Source organism: Sebastes fasciatus, chromosome 13 (assembly GCF_043250625.1).
Source record: "Sebastes fasciatus isolate fSebFas1 chromosome 13, fSebFas1.pri, whole genome shotgun sequence".
In the NCBI taxonomy this organism is placed as follows: domain Eukaryota; kingdom Metazoa; phylum Chordata; class Actinopteri; order Perciformes; family Sebastidae; genus Sebastes; species Sebastes fasciatus.
The window spans coordinates 26360447-26376818 of NC_133807.1; the positions used below are offsets into that span (position 1 = coordinate 26360447).

General features: G+C 40.7%; 1 protein-coding gene across 1 annotated transcript in view; it reads left to right on the plus strand.

Annotated features, from left to right (window-relative positions):
* The window catches only part of ttyh2l (tweety homolog 2, like), a 39724-nt gene that overhangs the window by 10880 nt on the left and 12472 nt on the right, over positions 1–16372 (plus strand). The window contains exons 3-6 of the mRNA XM_074656516.1: positions 2006–2117; positions 9018–9238; positions 13622–13717; positions 15991–16063. Of these exons, the coding sequence (XP_074512617.1) occupies positions 2006–2117; positions 9018–9238; positions 13622–13717; positions 15991–16063 (502 nt within the window). The remainder of the gene's footprint in view (positions 1–2005; positions 2118–9017; positions 9239–13621; positions 13718–15990; positions 16064–16372) is intronic.

Genomic DNA, 16372 nt, shown 5'->3' on the forward strand with positions numbered 1-16372 from the left:
AGATGAGACACAGGCAGTGGTTTTCATTATGCTTACAAGGTTACAGTGACAGGATGCTAATGGACACAAAAAGAAACACGCATTAGCATTTAATACATCCTGTCGGGGTGTGTGTGTGATATGTCACCGTGAGTCTGCATACACTCCTCCACATCCTGTCTTTGCACTTACCTAACTTCCTTTATTGTCTTTGTCTCACTGCGGAGGATGACAGTGTTAACCCGGCCATGTGTCTACCTCGCTATTGTGTACGAGTTTTGTGGATTTTGCAGCACAGATGGTGTTAAAAGTCCTCAACATATGAGTCACTGTGAGAGCAAACTAGGACTTAGTTTCCCCAGAAACAACAGTCCTGCTCTGACTTCCTGTTATCTGAAGCTTGATTGATGAGCTCCCCCGTCTAGCTGTGGGAAATGCCCCTAAAACACGGTTGAAAGTGCCACTAACCTCCGACCTTTGTGCAGAGTGACCTCGCCGCAATCGAGTATGATGAAATGGTATCATTGGTCATGTCAGTGTGGACTGCTAGCAGCAGTCGGGCTACACTGACTCTGGGGGTTAGGACACTAATCTTCCCTATTACAGAGGCTCAGGCTGCAGGATGGCAGGAGATAGGGATCCTCTGTATTCTACTCGGATACATTTTCGGATGTCAAACAGAAGTCTGATGTGTTTTTTTTAGCCATGAATGGGAACAAACAAATTCAAAGCTACTGCTGAAAATAGAGGGTTTGATGTGTTTAGCTGAGGATCTGTGTGTGTGTGAGAGAAAAGGCTATAACAGATGGAAGTAATAAAGGGTGGAGGGAAGGATCTTAGAGGAAGAAATATGACAAATATAAAAATGTTATCTTTCACATATCAGTTCCAGTACATGCAGCCCATATGGCAGACAGGAGGAGATGAGTGGAGGAAGTAGCACGGGAGAAAAGATGTTCTAAGACTGCAAATTTTTGATTCAACTTTAGACATAATACAAAAGAAGCAGAGCTGCCCCCTCTGATGTAGTCGACCTCTGGTTCCCAACCTTTTTCCTGAAGGCACCCATTTCTATCATTGAATAAACTGATGACCCCTGACATATTTATGGATATTTAATATATGCAATGCACAACATTACCAGTACAGAACAACTGATAAACTGTACAATTAACCCACATAATTAACACAATAACTGCAGGAAGTTATTTTTTTAGAAACTTTTAATACATATCTCTGTCTGTGTTATGTATTTCTTTAATTTTTAACAATCATACATACTCAATAGGCTTCTTTCTTTTGACAAATTCATTGTTTTCTTCTCCCTGATGCTTGGCCATTGTTCTATTAGTTCTTAGGTTGTTTTAACTGCGTACTTTTCTAATGCAGGATGAGGCTGTTTAGCAAACTGTGAATATAACTTGTGTTCAGGTCTTCGCCGTGTCCTTATCCTGTTTGTATCTTAAATAATAATCCAAACTTATAACAATTTCAGTTAGTTTTCTTCACAGAGATGAATGAAATGGTCTTAGTCAACTAAGATTTATTTTGTCGATGACTTATTCCTAGGGCTGTCCGCGACCAAAGAAATTCTCGGTCGACTAACACTCATACAATTTTGTCAACTAATCAAGTTGATTTAATCGGCAGATCTGTAAAACTGAGTTTCTCCCGAAAGAATCACCTAAAAGCACCACTTTAAATCTCGTGTTTACCAGAGATGTGGTCATAAGTTTCTTGTAAATATGTCATTCAGCAAGCTTATCGTCTAAAAAAAGAAAGAATAAAGGTTCAAGTGTATGAAGAAGATTACGAAAAACAATACAAAGCCTTTACTGGTATGATACATATTTCCCCTAAAGCCTCAACGCCCCCCCTTCGGGAGTTGTGAATAACATTTCTTTGTCTCGCTTGTCTTCTAATAACCTCATGCAGTCCCTTATCAACGAGTACCCTGATGAAACAAACAGTGAATTAATTATGTTTATTTATTTATTCATTAAAATCTCTCTTTTTTTCCCCACAGTTCTGCTGTTGGAGTGGGTTTCTATGGAAACAGTGAGACCAACGATGGGGTGTACCAGCTGACCTACTCGCTCTACAACGCCAATCACACGTTATCTGGCATCAACAATCTGGTGAGAGGAGCGTGCCAAGCTCTCTTCAATCTACGATCGTATCAGCGTCCTAAATATTGGATGTGATCTCTGAAATGATTTTTATTCATACCAGTTACAATTTAATAATTTTCCAGTTGAATTAGTGTGAGTTGCGTGGCGATAAATATGTCAGTGTAGTAAATAATATGGACATTAATTTTGCTGTGAATAAGTGCTTGTCCCATGCTTCGTATATTTTACCAACATTTTTTGATTAGCTTGACAGCACAAAACCTAATCTTTTCATGGCTTCCTCTGCTTGGAAACAGTGATTTACAGCCGGTAGACACCAGAACCCCTTCGTCTACTAATGGGGTGTGCATCTGTCTCAAAGCTAGCACTTCACTGCGGGGGGTCTGTATCCGCTTTTTGTCACAGTGAAGGAATTGAGGTGACTGCTGCCTCAGGATTTGTAAATGGGGGGTTCTTGCTATACAAGTGCTGACCTGCATTCAGGGAAGTTATTTGGGAGGCTTAGGGGGGAGGAGGAGGAGGGATAGGGAAGAGGAAGGAGAGGAAGGGGAATCAAAACAAGGCCCTGCGAGAGGCAATAATCTCAATGAGGAAGAAGAGGATTAACTCCATCTGCAGTGCATTAATGGATGTTAAGCCTCTCCTCTTTCCATCGCTCTCAGTCTAACTATCTATACTGTATATGTGTCTGTGTGTGCCTGACAATGTCACTATGTCACATATCAACGTATCCTCATGCAACCGTTCGTCTGATATCTTACGAAAAGTTATTCATCATTTTTCATGCGTTTTCCTACGAATGTCCAACAACACGTGTCAATTTCTGCTCGTTACATGCATATAGTCTTCAAAATAAACTTCCGTCTTCACAGGAAACTAATTGGTTAGGTTTAGGCAACAAAACTACTTGGTTAGGTTTAGGCAACAAAACTACTTGATTAGGTTTAGGCAACAAAACTACCTAGTTAGGTTTCGGAAAAGATCGACTTAGTTAGGTTTAGGCAACAAAACTACCTAGTTAGGTTTAGGAAAAGAACAACTTAGGTTTAGGCAGCAAAACTAGTTAGGTTTAGGCAGCAAAACCAGTTAGTTAGGTTTAGGCAACAAAACTACTTAGTTAGGTTTAGGCTACAAAACTACTAGGTTAGGTTTAGGCAACAAAACTACTTAGTTAGGTTTAGGAAAAGATCTCGGTTTGGGTTAAAACAACTGAAAGGGGAGTTAATTATGTATGGAAGTTACAGTATGTGACAAATAAATCAACGTTGACTTCTGGTTTCACACGGGATACGAACAAAGTCCGGTGTTTTTTGACCCACCCTTCCACTCCAACCTTTATACTTCCTGGATCACAATTACATGTAATACATACCAATTGATTTTGTGGGATATATACAAATTAAATTGCATTACTTTTTGTAGGGATAGCTACAAATGGTGTATGAGAACAGCCTGCACGCATCCACTTAAAGGCCTCATCAGCACACATATTGTATTGATGTATGGACACAAACAGCTTTGTCTACGCTCTTTCCTTGTCTGTGCTGAGATTTAGATTTAATCCATTTTTAGCTCACACTTCAGTTTGTGTAATGCAACAATTTGGGTCATGATGGATAAAGGGATGAAATATACACTTAGTTGCCAGTTTATTATCGCCCTGTTTTAATACAGCAATCATGAACATTGCTTATAATGTTCAGGTTTTCGTTGAAACTGTTTTAGAGAGGTGTTGATTCAACTTTATGGTCATTTTGGAAGCTCTATTTACTCTCCCCTTGTTGGTATGAATTCAGTGGATAAAATATTAGAAGCATATCTCAGTATAATTCAACGTGGCAAACTACATCCTCCAAAATGACCATAAAGTTGAATCAACACCTCTCCAAAGCAGTTTCAGTTGTATTGGACTGCATTCGTTTCAGCTCGGTGTAACAAATAACCCAGAGAAAGGAGGTGTAGTTTGCAGTACAGCCTTTTCTTTGTGCTGTAGGAAGTAAATGGGATTCAGCTCTGATGAGTTCACATCCTTGCTGCTGAGTTTCTCGGCTGCATCTTGGTATTGATTTGATCCTGTAGCATGATGTATGCCATGGCTGCATCAGATATGTTCCCCAGGGAACCAAAGGCTTTCTCACTTGCAAGATCATAGCTCGCTGTAATGTACTCCACTTCCAGAGCTGATGAGCTGGCCGGCTGTCCATCCCATAATGCCAAAGCTGCTCTAGTCTGTGTTTAGTCTTGTGATTGAAAGAGTAATTTCTCCACTGATCTTTATTGGTTTACCAAATCCTTTCTTGGCCTTTCATGTGGGTTTCTAATAAGTTGGTTCAAAAGAAATCACTCCTTTGCTCCTGATGGCATTCAACATGGTGGCCGGGTCACAAACTTTCTCATTTTACAACTAAACAGTATACTACAAGATGTTTATGAAGACATTTGAGGCAACAAAAATGCAGAGATTCTTTGTTTATATTTGATCAGCGCTGCCTAGTTTGACCGTTTGATCGAAGTTCACGAGATTTGCGAGCAGTGATTGACAGCTGCTTTAGAGACAGCTGGGTTCTGATTGGTTGTTTTCCTTTTGGCGCGTAGAAATCTTGCAAATAGAAAGGTGAAGTCCCGCCCCTTCCGTTGGACCACCATGGGACCTTATTTCGTAAAAAAACATATGAACGGTAGTCATATAGAGAGACAAATATTTATTTTTATCCTGTTTGAATTGCGCCATGAATCACACATATGATATTTGTCAATTTAAAACTTAATTTTGCAAGTCAAGAAAGTCTCAGTTTGTTGTAAAACTGTTGAAGTATAAGACTATTAATATACGACTACACACCCAAAAGTCGCGTAAGTGACGTCTCTCTCTCTGAAGCTACGATGCCTGTGTGTTTCCTACTGGGATAAACTCGCAACAGCAACGGGTCTCGCTCGTTCTTTCACTTCCCGGCTGATAAAAAGACCAGGAGTCGCTGGATAAAACACATCAGATAAGATAACGTTTCATCTGTGCGTTGAACATAGCTAAGTGTTGGTGACGTATACTGTGCGAGACGAGAGATGTGGTTCACTGAGCAGTTTCACACAAAACTAAATGATACTACAACAAACCTACAACAAACTGAGACTTTCTTGACTTGTAAAATTACCTTTTAAATTGACAAACATCATTGTACATATTTCTTTTCCGAGAATAAGGTCCCATGGGGTCCACCGGAAGGGGAGGGACTTCGCCTCTCCTGTGCGGATAGAGATTTACACTAGGAGCTGTTTGGCTTGTTAAGGCTTCTCTCATCATAAGATATGCCCTCTCACACACTGCGGAGGATCATCATGTGTCATAGAGGGAACGCTTCGATCAGGGGGACCATTCTGTCTCTCGCTATTGAAGGGGGCTGTTGATTGTTCGGAGGCATCCTTTTATTAGAGCTTTATTTTCCTGTGTTCAGCTCGCAATATTAAGAGCTCGTCAGTGCCGCCTGGAAATAATGGATGAGAAAACACAGCAATCACACTACATCAAGAGTGTGTGCTTCCAATTTACGACCGCGGTTACACTTTTATATATAGCCCTTCCTCTTTGAAGGTGAAAGCTGTCTTGTGATTCTTGGAACAAAATGATTACTACTTTCTGCACCATACATCAGTTCCCTTGAATGTCTCTCCTATTTCTCAACGTATTACCTTGCATGACTTTAAACCGCTGTGATCATATATATATATATATTGTTTTATTGTCACGGTTAAATCTCAGACACATAAAATCACCAAAGGCGGAAGAACAGTTCAGTTGCATGTGAATTTGCACTGGGAGTGCTGCTGCTGTGAGCTTCAAATCAGTCGGTTTCGTTTAACAGGCGAGTCCAATATGGAGAAGCCTCCTTGTGACCCGCTTTCAGTAAAAGTGAGCTTTAATCCATTTTAAGAGAAGACGGGACGGTCCAGATTAGGGAAATGTGGATCACCCAGAGCAGCTAGCTGATGGATCCCATTTCTCACACTCAGGCGTACTGGCTTGCAGATAAGATTCGGGGCATTGTGGCAGGAGCTGTGAGAGATGATGAACATAGAGGTGGGGAGTGAGAGCGGTTTACTGGCAATCACATATCCCCCCCTGGGAGTTCTGGGAGTGGAGGATGGGCCTGTATCTTCGCCTCATCTCCACATGGATACTCTTTCTTGCCCATTAGGCACATCCCTCTAGAACTTAATCAGCAGTGTTTGAAATGTTACAGTGTGAAGGAGACTGACTGAGATACGTTTTTATCTCCTACGTGAGGAGTTTTCGTAGCGTGGGAAAGAACACTAGCGTTACTCAGAATACTTGAGTGTGTTGGAGAAGTCATGGGTGTAATGGAGGAAAAGATGAGAGATAAAGAAAGTGGGACTGCTGCAAACCGCTTCGGATTAGAATATAGACAGTAACATCTGTTCAGAATTAGTGGAGCCTCCTACTCAGTGTAATGTTAAATATACTGTTCTAGCTAAGTCATTGTGGTGTGGGTGGTGTCATTTTAAAACCAGGGTCCTCTTACTAACTTCTTGTGAGTTTAAGAGAACCTTTACAGTATATTTGCTGTTCCTAGAACTTCACTTTTTTGGACAGAGTTTGTAAATGTTGTTTCTATTTAATCTAGAATCCCCAACCATGAAGGAGTAGTTGGGAAATAGGCTTTCTGGTGGAGCGTCAGATCAACTCCATTCTCATATGTGTCTCTTAAAGGTACAGTGTGTAGCATTTGGTGGCATCTAGTGGTGTGGTTGCAGATTGCAACCAACTGAGTACCCCTCTGCTCACTCCCCCCTTTCCAAGACTGCGGAACGTGACCCGGCGAGTGGAAAACCAAAAGTAGCCCAACTGGGCAGAAACCAGCCCAATCTGGCAATACTGGTAATGACAAACATGTAAAAAAGACAATTCACCATTTTAATTGACCTATAGAGATGCTCCTATCTCTAACCTTAAACATTTAGATGCTGGCTATTACTCAGCTTTTACATTTATTACTGACGACCCAAATGGTACCCATCATTATGTCTTGTATCAGAAGGTGGGCTGGCACTCCTCTCTGCCAGGCGAGATCAGCACTTCTATCTATTAATCTATAAAGGACTACTTCAAAAAGGACCACTTTATTTATTGTCCATCTCACTCCTGTGATATTATACTTAGAACACCCGTTTCCAGCCTGGCTTACACTTTATGTTCCCGCAGTAAATACTACTGTAATCTTGGAGAGACAGCTTCCAGATATTTTGCCCCGTTTGTCTGGAATAATTTACAGAGTCGACTTACACTTGACACGCTGATATCGATAGGACACTTCAATTTATTTTTACATCCTTTTTATACCTATGCCAAGGATATTTCAGAAAGCATTTATTCATAAGTCGCCATGCTGTTGTCTTTATGTGTGTATGTATATTTAAATATTGCCATTTTATTACCATATTTCTAGGTCATTACCATTATCATTATTGGTTTATTATTTTTTTCTCTGTCTCACTTTATAAATGAGATCTTCATCTCAATATGACTTCCTGATTAAACAAAATATATACAGTGCACTATTCTATTTCTTGGCTCTGAGCAGTTGCCGAGCAACCAGCAGAGAAACAATTACTTACCTTTTTGTATGGCTTAAGATTTTGAGATATAACGTGTTAATTGGAGAGCTTTAAAGGTGCTGGGAGGCTAATTTCAAGCCATAGACTGTATATAAGAAGTGGACGTCACCCATTAGTTTGTAGACTGCGTTTTGAGGCCATTTTCGCCATCGCAATCTTGGTTTTTGGCCGTCACCATCTTGGTTTTTTGCAACCAAAAGTGAGTGTGTGGAGTTAAGTACAACCGGATAAGACATTTTTATGTGACCAAAATGTTACAATTACCTTTCATGAACAGAAAACACACTATGAAAGGATTAAAGTTGTAAGACAAAAACACAGACAACTCCAAGACCGGACAACGTCAATCACAAGGTAGCTACGCCTTAAAGCATCCCCTGCTTTATGGTCTATTTGACTCTACATGGGACCATAATTTACTAAATGAACATCATGCTGTATTGAAGAACACTTGAAACTAGCGATTGAGACCATAAACTCATGTTTACAATGTTTACTGAGGTAATAAATCAAGTGAGAAGTAGGGTCATTTTCTCATAGACTTCTATACAATCAGACTTCTTTTGGCAACCAGAGGAGTCGCCCCCTGCTGGCTATTCGAAAGAATGCAAGTTTAAGGACCTTCCGCATTGGCTTCACTTTTCAGACCCAGAGGTTGCTCACTGTTTCAAACACATATTAGCAATTTTGATAGCTTTTTGTTCACATTTACAGAGTGGATTGCACTTTTAATGCCCCTTGAAACTCTTGTGCCTGTGACTCTCAATAAAATGTGGCTATGGTACTGAAATAATTCCACCTGTCAGCATCAGGCTAAAGATTGACCTGTTTCTAACTCCATTGATGCTGTGAAACTGCAGGTGTTTACAGCATCAAGTTGTTTTTTTGTTCAAACAGAAAAGTAAAATGTATTTACTCTACTCCGCCATGCCTCCTCCCACTCCATTCTGACTATCAAAGACCCCTGTGATAACAGGTCCCCCCGGTATTGTTATCAGTATTCCACTCTAACGTTGTTTACCTGAATAAAACACACGGTTGAGGAGAAAAGTTAATCTTTCTCTCAAGAGAGTGCTCCTTTGGTTCTTTCACCTTTCTCTGTATTTTCAATTTTCTTTTTATGAATATCTGTTTATGAATTTATTTATGATGCTGTTTCCTTCTGACCCTGTTTTCTCTCTGATTCTTCCTCACCTCCCTCCCCCCCCTCCCTTATCCTGTTACTACTATTTCCTCTTATTTCTCCCATTCTCTTATCTTCATTTTATTTTCTAGGTTGAAGGATCTCTGGGCGATGTTAAAACTGGGCTGAAGCAGCACCTGGAACGCCTGGATGAAATCTTTGCCGCGCGGCCCGAGTACCTCCAAGCTCTGCGCTTCATGCAGCTGATGATCAACAACGTCATCCGTGAGATGACCACTCTGCCGGATATCAACAAAGCCAATGTTGACTTGGGAGCCATCGCTGACCAAACAGCCTTGGTTGAGTATTACAGGTAGGCGGAGCCTTAGTTACTCCCCTGGGGTGATTGACAGTGTTTTATTTCATCTGTGATTGGTTGAAGTAAACAGAGCGGGACTTTAAGTGATCCAGACCAGACACAGAGCAGATGGGATTTTATTGATCTTCCCTCCGGAACACGGACCGGAAAAGCTATTTTCTCCTGATTGCTAAATAAATGAAAGCTGAAATTGAGCTTATTGCCTACTGTGCAGTTTGAGCTCTAATGCGTATGTTCCAACAGAGCGCTATGCATGGAAGAGTGGCTATTAGACCATAGATGATCTCCTTGCGAGCAGACCACTGCTCAGATTGATTGCAATTATTATTTTGATGTTTTTCTCTTTGAGAACTGTCTATTCAAAAAGGAACTGTGATAAAGGCCCAAACTGAAAATCCAATAAACAGAGAGAGAAATAATAAACCCAATCAACAACAAAGTAGTCCAAATGAATAAAATATCCAGCATTAATTTTTGCAGGGGGGGATGCTAATTTATGAGGCTCCAAATGCCACTGCTCCAAACTGTGAGTGTAATTTTACAGCTTCGGCAGCTTGTTTTATTCTCCAGCACATAAAACTTCACGGCGCCGTCGTGCCGTGAAGTTTGCACATTTGCAACCTGTTCATTACAGTACTGAAAGAGTATGTGGGACTAAATTGGAAGTAGAGACTCACAGGAGATAGATTTAGGGTAGTATGGCACCTTCTGTTGAAGGATTTGTTTGATATACATTATAGACGCAAAGTTAATCAGAGAACAGAGCTTATCTGGATGTGTGTGTGAGCCGGTTCTGTAGCGATCTGAAGCTAATGTCATCTCATCAAATTCATCCCATAACTCCCGTCTGTCCCAGTAGGCTGCAGATTTAATAGAAGTAAATTGCGAAGTGTAAAGCTCCCAATCTGAAACACATTAAACACTAAAGTGCCATTAAGTCTTCAGCCTGATTTCAGTTTAATTTGACTGATAAAACCTATGTTGAATCATATTTGTAACCACCAGAGACCTTTCATTGCATATGTGACATGTCCGTTCAGTTCTGCAGTACAAACTGATGCATTTAAAGGGTGACTCGGGTATTTTTCAACCTAATTTCCCATGTTTTTATGTCTAACTGACCAATAGGGACATCAATTTCTGAAATTGGTCCAGTATTGAGGGAGAGCGCTGTAGATGGCAACTGCTCACATGCTGCAATATGGTGCTATTGGGGCAAGCTGGCACCGTCATTTACATCCACTAAAAGTGCTTGTTTTTACCATGACAGGCTCCAATTGTTATTATAAGTGTCTGATAATATGGAAAGAGTTAGTGTTATCTAAAAGACTTTCAGTGCCATGGCTGAATATTTAGATGATTTGCACAATGTGGATGAGGTCTTTGAATTCCATGGCTACCCGTATTTATATAAGCCAAAGTATACGGATATTCAGATTTCACAACGAGACTTCTCCTTGAGCGGGATTTGGACACAATAACAGACTGGATCAAGCGAAAGGTAAGAAAACATTTCTCTGTAGGGTCCTTTCTTATAAGAAACACACACTTATAAGTATAATCTGAGCCTGCCAGTGGCAAAAACAAGCACTTTTAGTGAACGTAACGTTACATTGACGCTGCTAACTTGCCCTCGCAGCTTGTTTCACGGCTGCCGTCCCTCAACACTGGACCCATTTAAAAAATGACTGTCCCCATTAGTCACTTAGACACAAAAAACATGATTAAATAGGGTCCAGGTTGAAAAATACTGAAGTTACCCTTTAAGCCTATGCCCTGGAAAGTGATAAACATATGCATGGTTCTTACTTATGTAACTGTGTGCAGCAAGACGATTAACAACACAGTTTATTGCTTTGTTTACTTGTTATGAGGCTCATCTCCCTGTGTCTATGGTGTCTATGGACAGTTGTGTTAGTCACCTCACCCCTGGTTATATACAGTCTTAGATAACCTCCACTACAGCTCAATTTGTTTTACTCTACACCGAAACGGGAGTTTCAAAGAAAGTGTTTTAAAGTGTTTTTGCTTAATATTAAAGTATATCTCTTTGACTTTCATGACCTAAATTCTTTCCTTTGTTATGTTTGGCATTTTTTAAATTAAAATGGAGATTTCTTGTTTCCGAGCACATAAGGAATGTGAAGGACTTCAACATATCTTGTGGTTTTCAAAGTACAAAGAAAGAAAGAAGGACTTCAGGGTCAGCATCCAAACGATCTAAAGAAAGCAAAGAATTCATGATTCATGACCCCAAGTGTGTCTCTTGCTGGTTGCCACGTAAACCTGTGTGTGCCTACACAAATGATATAGCAAAAACTTCTGCGTAGCTGAGTAGTCAAGGTCAGAATCAGGCCTTTTACTTGTCACGAATATAAACTATAAATCCCAACCTAAACGATGAAATAAGCAGATTAAAAGCCGTTTCTCACCAGTGCGATGTGAAGATGTGATGCAGGAATGCAGAACATTTGAATGAGAATTTTCCCGCATTCCCGCATTGGCAACTTTGCACACCGGTTCTGGTGCGAATTACAATACTGATAATAATAAATTGGACTTATATAGTGCCTTTCAAGAAACCCAAGGACGCTTGTTCCGAAGGGGTGTGAAAGCATTCATAAGAGTCCACAAAATCAGTTTTTATAAATTTCCGTGTTAACTTTTCGGACGAAAATCCATGCTTGGGGTGAAACGGCTTTAAAGGACCAGTGTGTAACAATTAGGGGGATCTATTGGCAGAAATGGAATATAATATTAATAAGTTTGTTTTCTTTAGTGTTTAATCACCTGATAATAAGAATCGTGTTTTCGTTACTTTAGAATGAGCCGTTTATATCTACATATGGAGCGGGTCCCCTCTCCACGGAGACCGCCATGTTGCACCACCATGTTTCTACAGTAGCCCAGAATGGACAAACCAAACACTGTTAACTTTTCCTGCTTGGGCCAGAGTCGATAACGTCGCTCGCTCCCGCAGCCGCCGCTCTTTCTCTCTCTTGCTTCACCACTCACTTCCCACCTACACACACACACTCTACACACTGGTTCGGCTCCAAATGGCTCTAGAGAAGGCCATTTACGTTTTCGCATCGGCCACCGCAGCTCTCCAACATGCGTGGCACATCTCCTCACCTCATCGCTAGATACCGCCAGATCCTACACACTACACCTTTAAGACTTTATTTGTTTAATCTATTTGTTTGATCATTAAAATTTTCACTACATTTAGAATTTTTTTTATATCTAACTTGTATAAGTTTCCAGATTTTCTTCTTTATTTCTTATTGAAGCAGCTACTATAGTGATAGCAAATGTCTCCTGGCATGACAGAGCACAAATATCTATATCACTGGTAGTGTTGTCTCACTGACATATACTCCCATCATTAATTCCATGCATACATATTCCCTCATGGTGTGTTGTTCCATCCTATCACGACACCAGATCTTCTTCTGGACTACAGTCGCCACTTTGTCCATTGTGACACCAATCTCCTGGGTGTTGATAGAATTTCATGCAGCCATTGAGCTATGAGCAGCCTGTGGCAGGGTGTTATTGATGACCAGCAAATGTTAGCAGTGTTATCCGAACAAGGGAGAAAATGACACTATTCTGTTTTCCAATATTATATCCTCCCTCCCTTCCCTATTCTATTTCTGAATGCATCCCTGTCCCCAGACAAACGATCTGCAGTTCTGCTTATGCAGATAAAGTAAAGTGCAGTCTCTTTTAGTGTTTGTCTCCATCCATACATACTGTACGCCCTGCTCTGTGAGCAGAGGAATAACCAGCCCGCAGTTTGTTTTCAAAGTCTATTAGAGTACATCTAGACTTCTTCACACAGCATGAGTGAATCATATTCTCTAGTGACCTTGGTGTACAGCAATAATTCACAGCAAGTTCATGTCACTACGCCGTCTTCAGAATTCACCATCCTGAACATCAATGTCCTTATTTTCCTTTGTCATTGCTAAAAGATTTACAATGCTGCCGGGGCTCGTGGAGTTAAGAATGAGTCATGAGGCATTCCCACGTGTTTGGTTGGTCAGAACACGGGCACACACACACACATGCGCTCCAAGTCCAGGCCTGACTGTGAAGGACATTTTCAGAGCTTGAAAAATTAATGCCTATGGATTTGTGGTGTTGAATTATTAAGCTAACAGGCTGGAAATTACCTGAAGCAGATGGGCTCTAACTAGGAGACAAGAATGCTGATGTACAGCGCACACACAGATCTCACACATTCGGTCCCGAACATATGTTGGGCTCGCACTTCCCAAGGCTCGTACATAAAGTATGCTGACTGCGAGGGAAAGTGATCAATCAGGGTTGTTATAGCGATGCCTCGTTTTTTTTTCCTGTCTCTTGTAGGTGGCTGACCTATCTGCTGCTGCTGATCCTGGATCTGGTCATCTGCTTGGCCATGTGCTTGGGGATGGCCAAGCAGTCTCGATGGCTGATAATCATGTAGGTACCGTGAGTGACTGTGTGTGTGTGGAGACATTTCCTTTTTTTTTTTCTTCTTCTTGCGGTCCATCTCTGATCTCATTGGCCTCTGCCTGGATCACAGACTGCAGACAGACAGGGCACCAGTCATCCTGGCTCCATATAGGTCACTCCATTAACGGCACCAACGATAGCATTACATCTTCAAATAGCCCTGCCCGTATTCCTCTCCTCAGTGACTTGCCTTTTATTTCCACACACAATTAAAGGCAACTCATACGCTCAATCAAACCGACTGATCAGTTTGCTGAATGTAAATTTCATATTTTATATCAAAGTAGATCAAAACCACTGTTGTTTCCTCTCTAAACAAAAGACAAGGTGTTTAGATTCCACAGCTCTGAAAGAAATGTTCAAGATTAGGAGGAGGAATGTTCTGTTTAGTAAATCGCAGCCATTCATTTAAACCAACACCGATGTCTGACAAGCATACCCACAGCCAGACTTCCCATCCCATTTGCCCAATTTAGTGCAGCCTACGTGTCGGTGTTAGCAGATGATGCCCAGGATCACTCCTCACATCTCCCTCTGATGGGCCTCACTAATGCCTATTGATCGCACCAGCAGGATGAGTCTGCTCCCTCAACTAATTATTAAGTGCTCTCAGGCTACTTTATTGGTGCTTTCAAGAAGGTCCGAGGAGCGAGTCGACAACAGAAGCCCTCTGCAACCTTTTTACATCCATCAGGGGGTCGTTCCTTCTCTTTTTACTGGTTTATCTCCCTCTGGTTCACAGCATGTTCTCTTGCTTCTGCCAATAATCGCAAAGAAATTGAGGCTAATAGTATAATATATATAATATATATAATATATATATATATATTATATATATTATATATATATATATATATTATATATATTATATATATATATATGTGTGTGTATTTTCTTTTTTTTTTCATAAACCACCTCCACACTGTTAAGAAAGTGAAGCCAATGCTGAAGTGCCTTCAACTTGCATTCTTTCTAACAGCCAACTCCTCTGGTTGCAAAAAATAGTCAGATTGTATACAAGTCTATGAGAAAATGAGCCTACTTCTCACTTGATTTATTACCTCAGTAAACATTGTAAACATGAGTTTATGGTCTCAATCGCTAGTTTCAAGTCTTCTTCAATACAGCATGATGTTCATTTAGTAAATTATGGTGCCATGTAGAGTCAAATAGACCATAAAGCAGGGTATGCTTTAGGGCGTGGCTACCTTGTGATTGACAGGTCGCTACCACGGCGTTGTCCGGTCTGGGAGTTGTCCGTGTTTTCGTCTTACAACTTTAACACTTTCACAGCGTGTTTTCAGTTCATGAAAGTTAATTAGAACATTTTGGTTGCCTTAAAAATGTCTTATTCAGCGTTCGCTTGTACATAGCTCTCCCCTCTCGACAGAGTGGATTAAATATTTGTGAAAACATGAGTCCATGTAGTTTGCAGAAAGACCATCAGTTTCCTTGATTTTTAAAGGAACAGTTCAACATTTTAACATGGTCAAAAACCAAGATCTTGACAGCCATAATGCCGAACTCGAGGCTTCAAAACAGCAGTCCACAGACGAATGAGTAACATCACGGTGACTACGTCCACTTCTTATTTACAGTCTATGGTTAAGAACGTATTGAACTGTTCACTCTTTCCAGACAAAAGGGGGCAGATAACACAAGAAGTCGAGAAACCAAAGTTTGCAGCAGCTGTTGATGGACGGCGACGTTGCACAGTGATTGACAGCCACGATTGACAGAAAGTGCAGCCAATTAAGATGTTGCTAGTGAATCCAGCAGAGCAGAAATGACAAAAGACAGAGATGGAAAGTCCCCAGACTTCAAGCAGTATTATCTTTTAGTTGTGGCCTTGTGAGACCTTTCTTAAACAATTCTTTTGCTCCAGTCAAACATATCTGAATAGAATAGATCTTTCTTTTTATATAAGTCTACAGCTATCAAGTGAATTCCGCTAGGAGTCATGAGTTAATTTATCTTTATATCACCCCATAATAAATTGAATTACAGCCATATCGTCTAATCTGCGATGTACCAGTACAAAGTACGACTTAGGCCTCTGTCTTCGGGCATAAGGGGGACAATTCCCAAGCAAACGCTGAAAAGAATAAATCAAATTAACTAGGTGAAAAAGAGCTGAAGATCGCTGGTACAAAGACAAGCTGATTCATCTGCCTCTCCCCATGTGTCTTTGTCTGTATCTCCCCATCACCAACGTCTCTCTCTCTCTCCTTTTCCTCCAGGATCATGGCTTTTGTAGTGCTGTCTATGATTTTAAGCTGGGCCTCACTGGGAGCGGGCACTGCTACAGCTGTGGTGAGAAAACACTTGCTTTTTAAAAAAAAAAATCTTTAAAATGTGCTTCTTATTTATTTATTCATGTGGAGTTATATTATATATTCTGCTCTTGCAATCAAGTCGGTTATTTATCAACCCGCAGAGTTCATTTTGGTGGAAGGTGATGGTTCTTGTATTTAGCTTCCCAACTTCATGCTTCCCAGGGGTTTTACTGTCAATAAGTTCTTGGACATCTTTCCTGATTAAAGAGTGTCTGTGTATGTTTGTTTACAGCGGGCGCTTCTCTACGGTCAGCCATGCAGTAAAGCTGATTACAAGTCCCTAGCG